This window comes from Glandiceps talaboti, chromosome 12 (assembly GCF_964340395.1).
Source record: "Glandiceps talaboti chromosome 12, keGlaTala1.1, whole genome shotgun sequence".
In the NCBI taxonomy this organism is placed as follows: Eukaryota; Metazoa; Hemichordata; class Enteropneusta; family Spengelidae; genus Glandiceps; species Glandiceps talaboti.
This window is the reverse complement of record NC_135560.1, coordinates 20,215,697-20,238,072: the sequence shown is the minus strand read 5'-3', so window position 1 is coordinate 20,238,072 and position 22,376 is coordinate 20,215,697. Positions and strand designations below refer to the sequence as shown.

General features: G+C 33.6%; 1 protein-coding gene across 2 annotated transcripts in view; it reads left to right on the top strand.

Moving 5' to 3' along the window:
* Positions 1 to 22,376, top strand: part of LOC144443764 (tyrosine-protein phosphatase non-receptor type 9-like) — a 36,661-nt gene that overhangs the window by 3,089 nt on the left and 11,196 nt on the right. For both annotated transcript variants that reach the window (XM_078133308.1, XM_078133307.1), the window contains exon 2: positions 10,083 to 10,226. In XM_078133308.1, coding sequence (XP_077989434.1) covers positions 10,083 to 10,226 — 144 coding nt within the window. The remainder of the gene's footprint in view (positions 1 to 10,082; positions 10,227 to 22,376) is intronic.

Here is a 22,376-nt window from a genome sequence, read left to right as displayed (position 1 = left end):
TGTATTTACCAGGGAATGTAGATAGCTTCTTAAATTATGTTTGCAGTAGTACATTTGCTTATTTAAAAGCAGGTTCAACTTTTATAAAATGCATTATATCCTTTAAATTTTGATAAGACAGAGAAAAATTGGTGAAAAAGTAGTGACTAAGTAGTAACTGTTTTTAATCATAGTAGTAACTAAATTACAATGCCTTGTACTACTTAGGAGAGTGCCCTTTGAGGATGAGTCGTCTCTATCTTGTCGTCTCTTACGATAATGAAGGGATTTGGTAGAGATGAAATGTTTGGTACTTGTGAACATAGGGTTAATCCACAGATACTTACGTTTCCCTTCTGTATCATAAATTATGTTGTCCAAGTTATAATATAAACCTGATGCTTTTTAGCTCTCGTGTAAAAACCTAGTTATGATTAGGATTAAAAGGTAGGTATGGAAAACAGCTGGCAGAGCCATATAAAACTGGATCTCAAACATATTAATTATCCTATCCTGATAAGATAACACTAAAGTGAGAACCTGAAATTGAATCATTTCATAGATGCTGTACTACAATAAAATTGACTGTTGGTATGTCACCTTAGAGTTGACCTCATGAATATAAATTGCACTGCATGAGAAATTATAGATATACAGGTACTGTAAACATATCATGATAGCATGTCACATCAAGCAATCATGAATGTACAGTAGTCTATAGGGTAGAATAACGTCAGTCTTGCTAGCAGCTGAAATATGTGTAGAAATCATTGACAATGAGGGATTCTGTTAATTCCGGATTTCTTCCAGTCTTAAGTAACCTTAGCAACTGATGATTCCAGTTAATAGCTTGTACCCATAGGAACTGATTTTTACCCCTAGCAACTGATGATTCCAGTCTTAAGGACCCCTAGCAACTGATGATTCCAGTCTCATAAGTACCCGTAGGAACTGATTTTTACCCTTAGCAACTGATGATTCCAGTCTTATTAAAGTACCCCTAGCAACATGATTTAACCATCTTTTTTCTCCTGTCATTTGCAGCAAACATTTTGGGATTATTTTCAGTTTCTTTTAATACAGTTTTTAGATCTGCATTTTACAAAGAGATAGATTTTCATCTACGCAATTTCTTAGCAACTTCTCAGTCAATTTTCAGTATAGGTAGTAGTATTAGTTGTTGCTGCCACCCTGTGAAATTATGAAGTATCATGATGTCAAGATGGACATAAAGACCCTGTGAGACTTAGTAATACACTACATATTTTGTAGGAGATAGTAGTCAGGATGTCAACATGGTATCATATCCTCTAACCCTATCTGGATAGCAAAGCTATACTATAAGTATAAATATTCTTCATGTATATGTATAAATATGGCCATGACATAACCTACATAGCCCTGGAATGCAGGACATAGTTCAGTATTTACAAATGGTTGTTATCTTCACCATCTCAATTCAGGTGTTAGTTGTGTACATAGAGGAACATTACTAACTACAGAGTAGTAATTGTACATTGTATGTAAATACTACATATATATCTTTATATACACACTAAAGTCAAAGCAGCATGATTGTTGGACAGCTCTGATTTTTTTGCTCATACAACATTTTGGAATTCTTTAAATGATGATTTTGAGAACCTAGGCTACCCAGGAAATATCTGTAATCAGTAACACCTGACAGAACTGTACGAAGCACACAAGCTAGAATTTTTAAGTAGATTTGACATGTTTTCTTGTTTTCACCAACCAACCAACCAACCAACCAACCAACCAACCAACCAACCAACCAAACAGTTATCTCCAAGGTGTTTCATTTAGAAATTATCAAAATATGTCACCCTGATACATCAGTGTTCTCTCCACTATGGAGAAAGTACAGTGCACCCAGGCCGCCATGCTTGGCAGGTTTCTGCCATGCTGTGTTCTCCCCACTATAGAGAAAGGCTCAGAAAGTACACTGGTAACACCATCCTTGTCACTCAGGTCACCATGCTTGGCAGATTTCTGTTGTGCTTCAAAAGTGTTCTACCATCCTTTTAGTAATCTTTCAGTGACAATATTATAGTATTACTTTCACATGAAGAGAAATGGCTTATCCCAATGGCCATGTGTGTATGTGTTATATACAAACATGTCAGGGTATGTGTCAACGTGTTCATGGTGAACATGTCCACATACAATAATTATGCAAATTACTGTTATTGATATACAAATATTATGCAAATTATCCACCATCCTTGCAATCTCTTGTGGATTGAGAACACTGTATCTGCAAATATGAATAATTTGTACTTAGCTTGGTAGACAAAACATTTGAAACAATGAAAGTAGTGTGAACTGTCCAATCAGTCATCCCCTCCCCAAAATACAGATACTGTAGTGATATTTGAATTTGCATAACTACATAATTGTTATGTTAATTATGTGTATTGTTTTCAAGAAGTAATAGGTAGAAATACAGTACTGTAAAAGCTGTGTGAAAAGCTGCTGTCAGAGAAATAGTCAGCAAGGCAGATAAAAATAATGCTTGGATATATATATACACTGTAATGTAGAGGACACAAGAGCCTATGAGATTGAAATATATGTAGATCACAATCATTAGGATTGACATTGACTGCTCTCAGATTTTATCACTTATATTCCTGAATTTCAAACTCAAAATTGATGTCCCGAAAAGAATCATTCTAATTCAAAAGACGACAATTTCTGTTGGTCTATCATGTGTATACGTTAACTTTTTAAAATGAAACAAAGTGAATTGTATTTCTTCTGACTTGAATGTGATTATTGGTTCTCTAATTGGATTCACTTGTTCCACAGACAATCACATAGTCATTCAGTCGAGTTAGCTCATTCAACCAGATCAAATAATGAAGTTTATCTTCATTCAGCGATTGAATCCACCAAGTCTACAGGGTGTACAAATACAGAATCTAATTTTCCAGCCATATGCCAACCCAAATAACAGTGAGTTTGTTATTAACAATGTCTGTGTTTTCAGCCTTCTTGCATTGTATTATGGATGCCACTAGTCAGGTTTAGGATTGTGAAAATGATAAGGTGTTTGATGGGAAGTATAAAATGCTCCCCATCATAGCATTTGGTTGCAAAAAATATTGGATGTCTCGCTTAGACATTATTCATATGTTGTTGAACAGAAATGATGAAAAATGGTCAAAAATTTAAGACAAGAATTTTGGAAGGGTTGTTGTTGTGCTTGCAATATGCATGTTACAAGGAGGAAACTATAGACATGAAAAGACGACAACAGGAAATAGTTTCAAACTTTGTACAACTTGCATTATATACATGTATATGTACATGTTATATTGTAAACAGGTACTGGTGTACCATTTGTCAATTTTCTGTCTGTCTCTGTCTGTCTGTCTGTCTGTCTATGGATGGATGGATGGACAGATGGAAGGATGGACAGATGTGTGTGTATCTGTATGCATATCTGTCTGTATGTCCATTTATCTGTCTATCTGCCTATTTCAATATTTTTTGGTTTTTTTAAATTCAATTACATTGTATTTCCAAGTTATGATTATTTTCACAGATGAGTATATTAGTTGCCCCAAAACTGTCAATCAAATTCATATTCCATGTCAACCTTGATGGTCAACAAAATGTTCAATGACATCAGTAAGCACCAAAAAATGAAATTATCAATATCTTACATAAAGCTGAAGAAAAAAATAATGACATGCAATTTTTTTTTAATGTGGTAAAATGACAAAGATTTATCAATGTCGTTGTGTTCTTGAGCTTGATTCTATATTTACCTATTGTGTCACTATTAAAAACTGCCGTTATTTGAGAAGATGTTGTTAAAAATCTCCCTTCCTGACCTACTTGAGAAAGTCAACATATTAGCAGACCCACATTCGCATACATGTATTATATGATTTGGCCTGTTAAACTGTATACCTGTCAAACAAATACATAAAAAGTCTATCGTCTACAAGCACATCATCATCTTCCGATTACAAATTCCCCAAAGGGATTATTTGCCAAAGTAAAATGTCTTGTATGATAACAGAAAGTCCCAAATGGCAGTTTTAATGAGCCCCAACCAGATACATGTATATTGTACATCTCTAGTGGATGACTCAGAGTGCTTTGGTAGTTACTGCAGAATGAATTGAATTGTGTCACATCTGTATTAATTCTTTAATAGGAATTGTCAGATGTCGACTTTGGCTATGTCTGACACACATGTGTTTATCTATTGGGACGTGTTCTATTATTCCATAAACTTAGATAGTTTATTAGCATCCATTGCCTCCCTGTGAATCAGTTCAATATAGTGAACTGTGACATCTTTTAATAAGTTGGAGCTTTGATACTGTCAGTCACAGTATTAAAGTGATTTCATTTGGCGTTCATTTTGTGAATGTCAGTATATCCGAGTAAATGAAAGTCTGGCATACATGTAGATGTCATGTCCAGACTATTAATTAAAAGCACACAGTATTAAAAGCTTCAGAAATTTCTCACAGCTTATGAAAAGTACCGGTAAACACACATACACATTTTCTACACACAACAACAAGATGCATGTATTTTATTATGCAATTTCCATGCAAGACTCTCATCCATTATTTTTATATAGAGATTTACATGTATAATTAACTAATTTGCATATTGTTTGTGTATTGTACAAATTACCTAGTTAAATTATATGATATACATGGATATTGTGATTGTAATAACAAACAGGAGATCAACCAATGATTACATGGTCATGAATATTGAAGTAGCCCAATGTGTTGAGCTTTTCATAACCCCCAAGACAAATGAAAAGGGCTGTACACTTTAAAGTTTGTATGTGAATTATACATGGTTCATTTGTCCAATCACCTTTGCTCTTTGATATGTTTGTTCAGTAACTTTTCCAAACGATTGCATTCAGAAACTGGACACACATGACATCTCTTGGCACAAAACAATTACAAAACTTATGTAAGTTGGACTTTACAGTTAGTACATTATAAAGACAAGTATGAATACAGTAACTGAGAATTCATCCCAGGCTATCCTGTTAAAGGATAACAAGTACATGAAGTGTCTGTCTTGTAGTTCAACATGGGTTCCTGCCTGTAAAGGTGGACAGTACATCATGTACTAACATGCCAATTTTTGTACAGCTTTGACAATAAATTTGATTATAACAAACGAGTGAATGATTAGACTAGTTGCTTTTCATACTTTAAATTTACAAGAATTTGATTAATGTTATATAATGTTAATCTTGTTTCAAAATATCAATCCAGTATTTTCCTTACAATTTGTACACAAAGGGCTCAGGATCCTGTGTAACACTACATCTATATACATACTGTACTCGGTGTAGACCTGGAATTGTAACACTACATCTATATACATACTGTACTCGGTGTAGACCTGGAATTGTAACACTACATCTATATACATACTGTACTCAGTGTAAACCTGGAATTGTAACACTACATCTATATACATACTGTACTCGGTGTAGACCTGGAATTGTAACACTACATCTATATACATACTGTACTCAGTGTAAACCTGGAATTGTAACACTACATCTATATACATACTGTACTCGGTGTAGACCTGGAATTGTAACACTACATCTATATACATACTGTACTCAGTGTAAACCTGGAATTGTAACACTACATCTATATACATACTGTACTCGGTGTAGACCTGGAATTGTAACACTACATCTATATACATACTGTACTCAGTGTAAACCTGGAATTGTAACACTACATCTATATACATACTGTACTCAGTGTAAACCTGGAATTGTAACACTACATCTATATATACATACTGTAATCATTGTAAACCTGGAATTGTGCATGACTGACCAGAGTGACTAAAATGCCATCTTGTTCATGAACACAATGTACATGTACCAGTCTGGTAATTAGTAAAAAATTATCTTTGAGAACTAGTTGAAGACTGCAAAATTGCAAAATTTTCTAGTTGCAAATATATCTAGGTTTACAGCTCATGTGCTCATGGATTGCAAGTTAGAAACTGGGAAAAGAGAATCATGGATCGTGAGGCTTACATTTGTATGTGACACCAGTATTATAATTTTGTATGAAATGAAGTGGTTTGAGTATGATTTTATACAAGAAGACTTAATGGCGATGTTATGTTGTTCAGGAGAGAATACTGTCACTTTATGGTTATACCAAACTACTGTACAATTAAATGTAATAACTTCTCTCTTTACAAGATCTGCCCTAGTTACATACACCTGACTAGTTTGTATTCAGGTGAACTACATAAAACAAGGTCAAAGTTCATCATTGTTCAATTTGTAAGCCTCACTCTCCAAAACACAATTTTATGGAAGCTGAATACATGTAGTACAGTAGAATGAATCTAAAGGACCTGTTTCACTGGGAATTTCCCTAAACTGTACTGTAAGAAAGCTTATTCTAGGTCCTTCTGAAGTATTAAATAAAAGAGATTTAGGGTTCATTATCTTGCCTTCACGAAATTGGCAATGTTTAATTTTCCCGATGACAAAGTTACAGTTACAACACAGTATTCAGAGAACATATTTGAGCCTGAATATTGATATCATTTTGATCTCTATTTCAAATATTTGTAGTGACCCCAATTAATTTATTTTCTTGATTTTAATTGAGAATGAGTTTGAGATTTCCAAAACAAGTTACAGTAAAAGTTTAAGACGTTCACTTCCAAGGTACATTTTACAATGATATATTTTACTACTCATCATTATAAAATATATTACCATGACGATAAATATTAATGAACACAATTAACATGCATGAATACTAATCATCCTCACATCATGCAGTAGATGAAGCCTCACTTTGGCTAGTTGCCTAGGTAACGATAGTTGGTTTTGTTTCAAGCAGGGTTAAAGTTCACCCAGTGACCCTCCATGGTGGTACTAGGTTATCTCTATCTAATAATATAGGGTATCATAAACAGTAAATTGATATCATTTCAGCCAGTTTTATTTTTTTGACCTGAAAAGATAATATTTCAGACTATTTTTATTAAACGTTTTGGTATTTTATGTGTAAAGCATGTTCTGTCATATTCAAAATTAAATCATGGTATCATACATGTTTTCTATCTTTAAACATTGTATGTAATCATTCATAATTTTTTTTGATTACTATTAGCAGTTTTTTTTGTTGGAATCAAATACTTTTACTTTTAAGTACATTTTGTATATGTTTATAATGTATTTTGTCATTTTTGTTGCCTGGGAGATTTAACTAGTAAACAAAACCTACTACTAGTACTACATTTTAATTGGTGTAATTCACAAAGCAGTAAAATCAGGACTTAGAATTAAACAAAATACACATCTGTTCCCATGGTAACCATGTATAATGTGTCATTTATCATAATTGTGAATTTTTAATTGTGTATTCAACAATTTCCTATAAGAAATAGAACGTTAAGCATGATGCATCAATTATATTTGTAACCATGGGTAACCACATGTCTATCATTGCAATTCAAGTATACCAGTGCTGTTTTTCAGAAATCTTTGGAGAAATCCTCTCCAAAAGTTAAAAATGATAGATCTGCTTAATAATGGCAACTAAACATGATACCTGGCCCTTTGTTACATACTAAATTTATAGTGCGTGTAAGTGGAATAGGAAACAGCCGATTATGTTGTCATAGGTTAGATCTCAAAAGGTTGATAAGTTATATGGCTTTCAAAACCGAAACTAAAAATACTTATAAATAACTGATATGTTACCAGTAGTTCTACTTTCGCTAAACTTTTGGAAACATTTGTGAAATGTTCAATGTTAGGGAAGTTGATTCTCAAATTTTTACACCCAAACAATTTCTCTTGTGACTGAAATCCAAGCTAAATAACTATTGGGACATTCATACCTGTAACCATAGACCCTACACCTGCACTGAAAGTGTTCCCAGTAGAACAGAACATGAATTTCATGCTATCTTTTCTGTAGTAATCAAGTGCTTTGTAATTGTACCAATTTTATGTTTACTATAAAGATCTATTTAGAAATAAAGATATCAGTTCTGAGTATCAGCTAGTTATATGAGAGAGCCTGAGGATATAATTTAGTTGGTGAAAGTTCAGTGATAAAACCTTGCCTATCAGTATCACTGTGTTCGTGGTGCTGTTTGATAACAGCCATTACTACTCCTGTATACATGTATTGGCAGCTAACTGTTACTATTCATTCTAAACATTGCTGCAAGCATACACTTATTTTCACCCAGAAAAATGAAAAAAGTTTTTGAAAAACAAAAACAAGTTCCAACTTCCATAGTTACATATAAATTGTTATTGGATGTAGCAGCTATTATTGAAGAAAGGTAATATAATGTATCAGCAAAATTTTGGATTCGTTTCAAACATTATTTTTGACTGACTTGAAATTTTCATTCATACTGTAAGAAGATATTGAATTATGTTTTTATGGTAACTGAAGTTATAGGAAGAAAATGTTTTATGTAGATTACGGACTTAAGATATATAGACTACAATACATATTATGGGATTTATTTTTTCAAACTTCCCTTTTCATATTGGATGCTGTTGAGTTTTTAAATCGTTTGCTTTTACATGTTTATTGGATTGTAGTTACAACATGGATGTAAATCTAAATATTTCATGATTTGATATTGCCATGAAAAATTTGGACAAAATTATTGTTTTTGGTCACTTTTTTGCACATCAGTTTATTTTGGATTTTAATAATAGGAATAAGTCTTTTTAATAAATTGATGACAAATGAATAATCCAAACTTAACCGTATTCATTATTGATAAGAATCTAGTATTCATTCTGTTACAGTTCATCAGCTGGTGAATGGCCATGGGTCAACTGTTACTAGCTTTGAACTACACTGTATGTCACTTTCGGAACAGAATATTTATTGAAAAAAACATCTTTCTAATTACTTAAAAAAATATGCTTTTGTAACATTTTACCTACAACTGTATGTGTGTAATACATGTACATATGTGATGTACAGTGTTCATTTGTTGAACCCCCCCCCCCTCCCATATAGAATTATCATAAACAAATGTTAAAATATGGTTGAAAAGTAGGTTACTACATGTATAGAATGATAAACAGATCTTTCTTTAAGATACATGTATGTTGGATGTACCTGAAATCTAAACACTGACAGATAGTTGACAGACTTGACTACTGGGCTTGATATGAGATGTAGTTGCACTGGAATAGCCAAGGTTAAAGGCTCAGTAATCTCAGAAATTTGTATTGAATTAGAAATTACATTTCATATTCACATTATGAGGCTATTACATATATGTATATTTGCTAATTACTACTGTCATTAATCCTATCTGGCTCTATATATCAAAAGAGTCAATATTTCGCATTTGTACTTAGACTGTCGACAGTCGCTCGTGCCTTTTTTTCCTACATTTTATCTAAACTTAAGTCGTCACCCCGTTCCGATCCGGCGCAACACTACTATAATCGCATACTGATATCGAGGGCCTTAGGCCCGAGAGATCGAGGGTTGAAGGCCCGAGCTTGGGCCTTCGGCCCTCAATATCAGTATGCATTTATAGTAGTATTGTGCCAGATCGGAACGGGGCAATGACTTAAGTTTAGATAAAACGTAGGGATAAAAAGGCGCAAGCGACTGTTGACAGTCTAATTTGTACTTTCCCTTATAATCTTAGTGTTATTATGAGAACAAGCTACATGTATCAACAAACTAAACTTGACACAAACTAAAACTGTTGTTGTTGGGGTAGATTACACAAATGGGTGATACTTGTAACACTAACAGTGCCTTTACAAATAGTTATGTGGATATAATCACCCTGTAATCAAGATGGTGTAAACATTGTTGAATGAGGTTGATTGTGTGACTACTTGAGGACAACCTGTTATCAGAGAACTGAGAGACCACCCTACTGTGAGTGTAATTATCCATGATACTGTATGTTGCAATAACAGTTTGTGTCTATCTTAGTTTGTAAATAGCTTGATTTCTGTAGTACTGTCTGTACAGTAGTATGAGTTGCTATTGATTGTAACTTTCTTGTAATTATTGTTGTTTTTTCCTTTGTTACAGGCAACCCAACGATTTTTACTACAACTGAATACTGTAAGATCAGAACACAATGTCCAGGCAGTATCACGTAACACAGCTATCAAGTTCCTTATGGCAAGGAAGTTTGATGTACCCAGAGCATTGGACCTTTTCCGCTCACATGTGGTAGGTTTCTCTTTAATTTCCTTGGCAGACAGTAGATGTAGTCCTGTCTTGCCATGACTTTTACTAATTTCCTGATGGCGTCCCAAGGGATGCTATGGTATTACAGATGAGGCTTCATTTAATACTCAATGTCTTAAGAAATACTTCTTTCATTTGTTTTAAGTCAATAAAAACAAATATACCTATGTCTTAGATTAACTTAACAAAAGACATGTATGGCATAAGGAGTAGACAATATTTTAATTTCAAGACGGTTCTTTGAAAATACCTGTTTAGTCCAGACACTTGGGCTTTTTAGCTCAGACAATCAATAGCCCTGTCTATGGGCTACTAATACCTATATCATTTTACGAAAACCTTATTAGCCCATTGTGAGCCAGTTAGATGTAGATGGTGCCTTTGTTGACAGATATTACTTCTTGGTTGCACAGCAACTGAAAGTAGTACTATTGAACTTTTTTGTGGCTACATGCATAGTATGTATTGGTACATAATTATAATGTACAGAATGGTCAAAAATTGGTTTAAGTTTTCCAAAATACTAGTAAATTTCTTCTGGCAACAAATTCTAACATCTGGTAATAAAATAGAATGACATTTTGTAGCACAACTCAACTAATTTGTAGCAAATAGTGGATGTGATAATAGGTTAAAATGGTCCCTATGGTGATAGCTATGTATACATTTCATGCAAAATGTTGTTTGTGACTGTAGTTATGACTGTACATATAGTTAGGCCTAAAAAAAAAAATAATTGTTTGGTTCCGGTTACCCGACCCCACCTAGTTTTTCACTGCCGACCCTAAACTTTTTTTTATGTAGTCGAGAAAAAAATCACAAAAATTGGGAAGTCTCATGAGAAATAGTGGATGCGGAAACTGTCATCAAATTAAAAAGACACGTTAAAACTGTTCTTCCAATCTGTAATGGCTGTACAGATGAAATAAACAACACAGAGACCATTTGGAAGACAATGGAAAACCTGAACTAGACACTCACACAAAAAAAAAAAAATAAAAAAAAAAAATAAAAAAAATCTACCTACCCCACCTATTCTAAAATTGAGTGTAACAGGAACCATACGATTTTTTTTTACTAGGCCTTATTGTAATATTGTGGTATAAAATGTATATAGTCACTATATGAGTGTCTGATGCATACATTTGTACATTCATATGTGCATGAAATCAGTTTAAAGGCAAGCAGACACACCGTTCATACTGTAAAAAGACAATATGGTTTGTATTGATATTGTGTCGTGATACTAGGCTGTTAGATTCCTGTATTGGTATAACAATCATTTCTAGGAATCCACTTTACAATTATTTGGGAATTTTCAGCTTAATGCAAAATAGATAGCAGCCATTGTGTGTTTTCAGCTCAATAGATAGCAGCCATTGTTGTGTATTTTATCATTCTTTAGAATTCACTAGGACCAGGTGTTACTGTGAAAGTTGATATGTGGTAGATTATATGGAGTTTTCTTGGTAAACACTGATCACAGGATTTGATGAAATGGCATCACAGTGTATAGTGTGCTTTGTACATTTTATTTCTCATATATCATGGAACACATTATATGCTATACTATGATACACTATACTGTATTGCACTGCAGCATACATGTACCGCATTAAACTTCACTGCACGCCACTATATTACATTGTAGTATGTAACACTGTACAGCACAACATAACACTTGCACTACACTACACTACACTACACTATGATATATACTGTGCACAACACTACATCACGCAACACTACACTACACTACACTACACTACACTACACTACATTCTACTCCGCTCCACTCCATGCCATTCCACTACTCTAGACACCATTATTCTATTTTCTACAACACAGACTTACACAGTCATATAATATATCAGCCTAGGCATATAATCAATAGCAGACTTGTCATAACTCCCACTTATTTCCGGATTTGTCAAAACTGGAATATAAAGTGACCTACATTTGTTAAGACATTTAATTGATTCAACTCCAACATTTCTTGTTTTTCCGTATTTCCTTCCATTCTCTATCTTCTTTCATTGTTCACATCCTTCCCCTTTCATTTCCCCCCATTTCCGTTTCTTTGAAAACATTTAATGTTCTTAGTCATGTGTAACACTTACCAAGTATTGTCTAGGTGATTTCTGATGAAAATGCTATGGAGGTCACTTAAGGTGAAATGTCAAGGGTTGGGCAGTGAGGTCAAAGGTTAAGACCATCAACTATGAATCTTTTACATAAAGTTATACTATGTCTTCATGAGATTTTGATAGGGGAATAAATTGAGTTGATTAAATATGTCTACTAGAGAAGAAAACACATCATTCAGAAAGATTGACAAAATACTAACACATTACAAATTTTGAATGGCTAACGATCCTCTTTCCCAAATGGGAAAACATCAGATGCATGTACAAGGAAGACATTAATTATGTATTTGTTCTTGCCCTCAGCAGAATAAATGCAGACTGAGTGGCTGTCTAACTACATGTATTCTATGTCATTGCCAGTATTTATTAAAACCTAATTGAAATCACTTGAGTATAACTTTTCAGGCCAGTGCTAATATAGACCTGAATTCAATATCGAACTCCATCCTGAAAATATTCATATTAAGATTTACAATGTAAAACGGAAGTTTGGAAATTGATTATCTGTCGGTTTGAGTACAATTGACTTTGTCTGATATCAAATCAAATGTTCATTGACTATACAAAGTTTGTCGGATATTACATCACTCGCTAAGTTAAAACTATGAAATTGACACTAAGTTCACACAGCTGCATGCTATAGTCTATTCATAAAAGGAAACATACGGCATATGAAAGATAATTGTATAGAAATATGTATGAATGTCAGCAAACAGATAAATGTATATGCTGGAGCCATATTGTGTACACTATTGGAAGTAATGGTGATGTCATTTGTAATAGTAATACCACATTGTGTATAGATACCTACCCAGCTTTCATAAGCATGTAACATATTTTAATGTTTAATTGAGGGCTTTCACCAGAATTGTATACATTGTAGATTAGTGGTTTCCATCGCATGATTTCTTTACAGCTATAGAAATTGATAAAAACAACCATCACATTTTGGTTGATGTTTGTAAGTTATTTTGTTTATTTTTTAAATTTTTATATATATTTAGAGAGAGAGAGAGAGAGAGAGAGAGAGAGAGAGAGAGAGAGAGAGAGAGAGAGAGAGAGAGAGAGAGAGAGAGAGAGAGAGAGAGAGAGAGAGAGGGAGGGAGGGAGGGAGAGAGAGAGAGGGAGGGAGGGAGGGGGAGAGAGAGAGAGAGAGTGTGTGTGTGTGTGTGTGTGAGGGAGGGAGGGAGGTAGAGAGAGAAAGAGAGAGAGAGAGAGAGAGAGGGGGGGGGAGATGTTCAGTGACCTGTGAATAGCAACCATCAATACTATTCTAAGACAGTGACAGTTAGTACAGACATCAACTTGACAGCATAGTATTCCCATGTCATTTCACATTGAAATTTGCCATTACCCCGTTTTATCTGATGAAATTTCCATAAAAAATTAGGTCTACAGAAACAGTTTACCTCTGGTTGGAACCCTAATTACTTACAGTTTCCTTTTGATGATCATGTGAGTGTCGATTGTGATGACTTTGGTTGTTTTGCAAATTACTGGAGAATTCCTAGAAATTATATTCATGCATTGTATTCCATGAATTTAAAACAACATGTATGTTGTTAAAGTAATTGTTTTGGCTTTCTCAGTAATGAAGGCGATGAGAAGGGAAGGAATACACTCATTTACTAATGAATTGTTGAGTTTCAGCATTTTTAATTTGCCATGATTGTTGTATTGTCTGATTGAGTAGTTACCATGGTAACCATGATGATAAATAGTTAAAGTTTATGTACTTAAAATATGAGGGTTGACATTTTCAGTAATCTCTCTCATGAGAGGGCAATTTGAGATCTTTGCAACAGTTTGTGTCATTGAGGGATGGTTTTTTAGAAAGGCTTGAAGGAAGAAACTATATTGTTGCCATGCCAAGACTACTATTTATGGACCATTTTTCTATCCCATTACCCATGTACATATGTCCAAGGACTAAATATAATCATGGAAAAAATGAATGAACACCGGCAAGAATATGAATATTAGTATGAAAAAAATATACCTTTGGAGTTATGTCCAAGTCTTTTTTTCACCACAAAACCGACTTTTAAAGGCCATGTATTGAATCCAAGGTTCTTGCATTTATATAGTGGTAATTATATGAGTGGAGTCATAGGATTAGTGTTTTGTGCAAGGCCAACTGTTTCTATAGCAAAGTCAGATAACTGTTTTCACAGTTTACATGTAATCCTAATCTAAACTGAATGTGTAAATGATTAAAGTGGTAACATATATGTACATGTAAATGCTCATTTCGAAGATATTTAGGATATAGTAGAATCCAGCATAAGGATTTGTCTACAATTTGTCTTTTATAGTATTCAAAGCAAAATGAATAATTGGACAATCCAGAGAATATTTGCAATTAGATAATTTATAATGTATTCCTTACTATGTCCAGATGCTGTTTCTGTCTGGAATTTCACAGCAATCCTTTGAACCCCCCCCCCCCCCCACAGAACCCCCCTCCAAAAAAAATAAAAACCCAAGAAAACAAGACAAATACACATAAGTATTCTGACTAACATACGCATGTAAGTAATACACTAATACACATAAGTATTCTAACTAAGAAAATTGAATTGTGTATAACTATAAGGGATAATTCCAAGAGTATCATACAGTGTAATTATCTAACAATGTACTAAATGGTACCTCATCAATCAATGTTTCAGTCAAGCATAGCAATCTAAATTGACTATAACGATGGGCATGGCATCCTGCCAGTCATTAAACATGGCTTTTATGGATGACTTTGATAGACTGCAACGGAAAAATGACCTGATTCTTGGAAATCATAGTGACTTAAAACGGAAGCAGTTTAATCCGCTCTGCTTTTCATGATTAAACTTTTAAGCAAAATTATCTTCAGATTTATTGAGCATCACACATCCCCTGAAGCTGTTTACCATGTACATGTATTTAGATTAATGTGGGATGAAAAATGTCCTACTTTCAAAGTCAGAATATAATGCTCAGGTTTGAAGCACTTGGGTACTGTAGTATGTACTCTTCTCTTCAGTATATACAAAATATGTAACTAAATATCATTGTAAATTTGCATATGAAAATGATGTTTTGTTGTGCAAGTGAAGTTCTTTTGTTTTCTACCATTTCAAATTTGAATGTGAACATAGGGTTTTGTTATGTAAATGAGGTTCTTTTGTGTTCCATCACTTCAAATTTGTATGAGGTACCTGTTAGGGCTAACAACTTCAATCTGGCAAATAAATACATAGTTTATTAAAAAACAAAAAATGTGATGAAAATTAAATGGTCAAATTGTTTGAGTTCAAATCAGTAAAATAAACACGTTCAGAAACAAAAACAAAACAAAACAAAAAAACAAAACAAGTTGATCAATAAAATAAGTCCTAAAGTCTAAAAACGAAATACAAAGTGCAATGATTAATAAGACAGGATCAGCTTTGATCAGTAAATGTATAGCTACAGTCTTCTGGCGACCACTCCCTTGTTTTACCTGTGTGTGTGGATGTCACCAGGCATGTGTGAGCAAATTGAAAGTAAAAGATGTTGAAGCAATTACACACCAAGACATACTTTGCTAGGTAACTGCTATACAGTAGACCCAACTGCACTGCAACACCAATATTCAGCTGCAGAGGAAAGATATAGGTTGTGTATGACTATTAGTATTAAATAAAAACTTTTGATTAGTAATAAATACTATGGTACCCTAGTAGATTTGAAGGATAAAATCTAAGTTATTTGTTGATAACTTACTTTTACAGGGATTTTTATACCTTAAGGTCTATAAGCATGCATTGCTCATTCACATTTGACCTGTCAGAGTCATTTGTTGACAGTATACAGAGATTTTTGCACCATAAGTTTAGAAGCATGCATTGCTCATTCACCTTTGACCTGTCAAAGGTTAATAAAGGTCACAGTCAGGAGATTGAAGAGAGCCAAGGGGAAAGGTAGTATTTCAATAGAGATGACAGATATTCCCATTTCTTACACTCTACATAAAGGTCCACGGTCCAAAGGGAAATTATTCCGCTAGTCCAACATGAAGTGGAATTCTTTAGTACAGCCAAACATGGTTTAAAATATGCAAACTGTCCACATACATGCATGTATCATCATTCCAGACTGTCCACAATTAATTTAGTATGCTGACAGACTATGTTGGTGGTCACTAAGTGATATATCGAAGTCGGCACATATGTACAACAGAATGATTCTAAATTTAATGAATAGTATGTTATCAATAGATCATTATTTTTTTCCATGTTGGAACATTATTTATTAAATTAGACACAAAATAATCCTGTTAACAATAATGATATAAATATTTTTATCAAAATTATGATTTCAAAGTCGTTAAATGTCCAAAACCAAATCACGATTTGTCTTTGAGCAATGTGAAGTGAATATAGTCTACATACTGCTTGTTTTGTATACTGTCATACATTGTAAGTTAAAATTAGCTCTGTTGGAATGATTTCCTAAACACAGGATATGATGGAAACTAGGTGACCTCTGTGTGGGAAAACAGATGGAGAGCAACACACAAGTATATTATTATAGCATATAGAATGGTACATTACTCTGAGTCAGCTGGACTCATTGCTAGTCTCATCAAAGTAAGGCTTGCCAGAAATCCATTTGTCAGCGTGAGTGAATGAAAAATATCGAAAAACATCCCAATATCATGTTACCCACAATGTAGAGTGAAATGCCACTCTTGATAGTAAATACAGTCAATAACTTGTAAAACATGTAGTGGGGCAACACTAAACTACTTCATTCTGTCATCCATAGGAAGGTACAAAGGTAGTACAAAGCATAAACACACACACACATACATACATACATACATACATACATACATACATACACATATTTTTACAAAAACCTAGTCTAATCAACCTTCTTTTGCTACATGTTCATGTCTACTGATATGTGATCATTTGTGAACAGAGAGAAATTGTTCGAAGTTTTACTGAAAAATAGCAATCATACAAAAATAAAATTACTGGTATGTATACAAACCGGAAACAATCAGAATAAAAAATGATATCCTGTAATTCTTTCTCCATTAAATTGTCTGAATAATGGACATAGAAATCAGACACGGGGACTTCAGTGAAAAATAATCACTATGTAAAAATATACATTCTTGCCTGAGGCATTGTCACAAAGCATAGATCATAGATGTACAATGTATGTGGGCAAGTAATGTAAATTTAACCATTGACAACCACAGTCTATGATTTAACCAAATATACTCACTCTGTTTAAAGGCCATGGTTTCAATTCCAGGTTCTCACATTCATCTTATTTTGTCAGTAAAGCCATTGGGATGAGATAAGATTATTGTTTTGTTCAGAGCCAACTTTTTCTATAGCTCTGCCAGACAACTGGTTTTGAAATTAGAATTTTAATCCTAACCCGAATTATGCCTTTATAATATCAAGATAACCTTAAAAATCACTGGGATTTTTCTGACATTTTGGACATCATATTAATAATTATTATGTAAGTCATTATCAAACTGTAGTCAGACTTTGGGATTACTCTTTTAATAACTTGGTTGTCTAGTTCCTATACAGTATCATTACAATTTATACCTTCACTCACAGTCTAGTTCCTATACAGTATCATTACAATTTATACCTTCACTCACAGTCTAGTTCCTATACAGTATCATTACAATTTATACCTTCACTCACAGTCTAGTTCCTATATAGTATCATTACAATTTATACCTTCACTCACAGTCTAGTTCCTATACAGTATCATTACAATTTATACCTTCATTCACAGTCTAGTTCCTATATAGTATCATTACAATTTATACCTTCACTCACAGTCTAGTTCCTATACAGTATCATTACAATTTATACCTTCACTCACAGTCTAGTTCCTATACAGTATCATTACAATTTATACCTTCACTCACAGTCTAGTTCCTATATAGTATCATTACAATTTATACCTTCACTCACAGTCTTGTTCCTATACAGTATCATTACAATTTATACCTTCACTCACAGTCTAGTTCCTATACAGTATCATTACAATTTATACCTTCACTCACAGTCTTGTTCCTATACAGTATCATTACAATTTATACCTTCACTCACAGTCTAGTTCCTATATAGTATCATTACAATTTATACCTTCACTCACAGTCTAGTTCCTATACAGTATCATTACAATTTATACCTTCATTCACAGTCTAGTTCCTATATAGTATCATTACAATTTATACCTTCACTCACAGTCTAGTTCCTATACAGTATCATTACAATTTATACCTTCACTCACAGTCTAGTTCCTATACAGTATCATTACAATTTATACCTTCACTCACAGTCTAGTTCCTATATAGTATCATTACAATTTATACCTTCACTCACAGTCTTGTTCCTATACAGTATCATTACAATTTATACCTTCACTCACAGTCTTGTTCCTATACAGTATCATTACAATTTATACCTTCACTCACAGTCTTGTTCCTATACAGTATCATTACAATTTATACCTTCATTCACAGTCTAGTTCCTATATAGTATCATTACAATTTATACCTTCACTCACAGTCTAGTTCCTATACAGTATCATTACAATTTATACCTTCACTCACAGTCTAGTTCCTATACAGTATCATTACAATTTATACCTTCATTCACAGTCTAGTTCCTATATAGTATCATTACAATTTATACCTTCACTCACAGTCTAGTTCCTATACAGTATCATTACAATTTATACCTTCACTCACAATCTAGTTCCTATATAGTATCATTACAATTTACACCTACACTCACAGTAGTCTAGCTCCTATACAGTATCATTATAATTTATACCTTCATTCACAGTCTAGTTCCTATATAGTATCATTACAATTTACACCTACACTCACAGTAGTCTAGCTCCTATACAGTATCATTATAATTTATACCATCACTCACAGAAACCACAGTTTGACATCCAGACTAATAACTTGGCTGCTATTTGCAAACTTCAGACATCAAAGTAGACTGAGTTTACAGTTGTTGTGAGTAATTGTTTATGCATAGAAAAAGGTACCTATATAATTTTCTACTACATGATTTAGTAGTCTCTGCTTACAGGTAGGTCCAATCAAAGAAAAAACTACATGTAGGGTTTAATCAGTTGTTGTGTGTACAGTATGATTTAATCAGCACAGCCCATTTACAGTAAAACTGTTAGAGTGTCAAGCATAAGACGAATTTAGCACTTGTGTTGCATACATATACAGTCCATTTATAGTGTAAAGTATATAAGACAAACTTAACAGTCATGTTGCATACAGTCATGTACATGTATCCTTTGATTAGGTAATGGAACCATGGTGACACATACGGAAATCTTACCAAATCAATGAATATAATGTACAGAAGTGTGGATGCCAACTGTGGTCTAACCACAGTTGTGAGTGGAGGTATAAATTGTAACGACAGTATAGGAACTAGACTAAATATACAGCAATTTTAAGATTCTTTAGTCTGAGACTAATTTGAGAGAGAGTGGCCCATTTTATTTCTGTTTTATACAACTAGTAGTTATTTGTGTACAAACAACCCCCCTCTTCCTCCCCTCTCCCTCCCCCTCCCCAGTAGACAGAGGATTGAAGGGGTACAGTCTGTAAATTTATAGGTTTTGGTGGTTACTTTTTATTTTGATATTGAAATGTTTGATGGTTATTCCAACAACTGAAACTCATTGAATTATATCTGCCAACTGTAGAACTCATACCAGATATTCAGATATTTAAATACAATTTAAAAAATGTAACAATAACATAATTTTTTGGTTACTAAAATATTTGATAGACCCGAAAGTCTAGTTGTCAGACCTCTTTGTGTACACTCAACTACTCCTGTTGTACTGTGATGACTCAGATTTGATTCCAATATCTATCCTCATGGGGTGGTTGGGTATACAGTTTTGATTTTGACGTAGATATATGCACTCTTTAATCCTCTCCTGTATGGGGGAGTGTTAGGGGACCTGTATGGGGGAGGGGTGGGGGAATATTCAGACTTGATTCCAATGTAGCAGAGGGACATCATAAAAAACAAACGACATGATACAAAAGAAGTAAAGGTAAAAGATAAAATCTAACCACTTCCTTACATATGATTTTAATCCAATAAAAGTACAGACTGCATGACTTTACATGTTTGGCTTTTGAAGTCATTTAAAGAGTTTGACCTGCTTGTATCAAAATGAGCAATTTTGCCACTCCTGCTACTCGTACCATAGGTAAATAGATAGCTCTGGTTTATACTGACTCATCTAATTGGCCAATGTCATGTTATTCAGTGATAATTTTAATGACATATTTGAATTTTAGCTAATTTAGAATCATTGAGTTACATTTTTGCATACAACAGTGGTAAGACTAGTTTCAACAGGCCAAGACAGACATACACTTAAAGTATTAATGTGGAATGTAGTAAATTATATAAATGTATGATAGTGGTGTCTTGGTGATATCTACATTTAACCACACTGTAATTTGATACATTGAAACTAGAAATCAATTAAAATGTAAACTGGAAGGCTACTCAAATAAAACACTGCATGGGTCTTCCGATATGCTTTTCTTTCAAATTTGTACATATATTGGTAGTTCATAAGCCTAGAAATTTAGTATTGACAATGCCACCCAACTGGGAGTGTAATTACCAATGGCCATTGACGATATATTAATGTCAGCATGTCATAGTTTCAACAAGATAAGACAGTCACATACACACACACACACACACACACACACACACACACACACACACATACACACACACACACACACACACACACACACACACGCACACACATGTACACACTGAAATTTTTTGGAATGCCACAGCAATATGAATGACTGGATGAATTTTTATAAAAATGGACAGAAGCTATACATTTGTACATGTATATGTGTTAGATACCCAATAGGAAAAAGTGGTAGTGCATGTATTTCAGGTTTAGGGTACAGAGAATGATAAAATATCGATCTATCTTGATAAAAACTGATGATATTGTAGGTCTATGTGTATCTTAATAAGAGAATCACTGAACCATAAATATCATCATTAGAGAGTGACAGACAAGTATATTGTGAAATGAACTTTTCTATTCAAATTGAAGATTATATTATTTCATTTATTAGTGAAATGAGATTTCATTTTTCTTTTATCTTTTTTTAGGTAGATTTATGACTTGAGTTTTCTGCAGACAGAATATTGAATACGGTTAGATTGTACTAGACAGTAGGCACTCTGAGTGACAGGTTGGAGATGACAGAGTGTACATAGTTTCAGAGTACTTTGACATTCATGACTTGATATATGACAGCACAAAGTAGTTGTCATGTTATCTGCCTGTAGTAGAAGCATGTATTGAGCACAAGTCCTTACAAATGTGAACACTTTCCCCAAGCAAATCTGTAGAAATAATGAGCGGTTGGAATTTTAAGCGTCGCCATGTCGCCACAAATATCAATAACACAGATGTGGATCTTCTTAGTGTAGAATAGACAGTTCTTGTCATATAAATGTTGATGAATCCGTCAGGACTAAAATTCCAAAATTATAGTATGTTCAAAATACAGAGGTTAGACAGGGTTCACATTGGTTTGTCCTAGGGATATCCATGTCTCCTCTGCATCAATGAATGATCAATAAAATTCTTCCATGATATTGGTTTCATTGAGATAAGCTTACAAGTTGGCTCTATATAAAGATGTATGCAAATTGAGATAGCGGAACTCTTCCAGACACAATTCACAGACCTATTCCTATTACACTTTAAAAGGTGTAATGGTAGACAGACAGACAGAATTGATTTGAATAATGTAGTCTGTATGATTCACCATAATTATGTTACTATTAATACGTTTTGTAGTTTCTAGCTATTTCCATTATTTCATTCTGTTTTAGTCATTGCAAGTTGTGTGTTTGTTTATGGATGGATAGATCTATTTAAA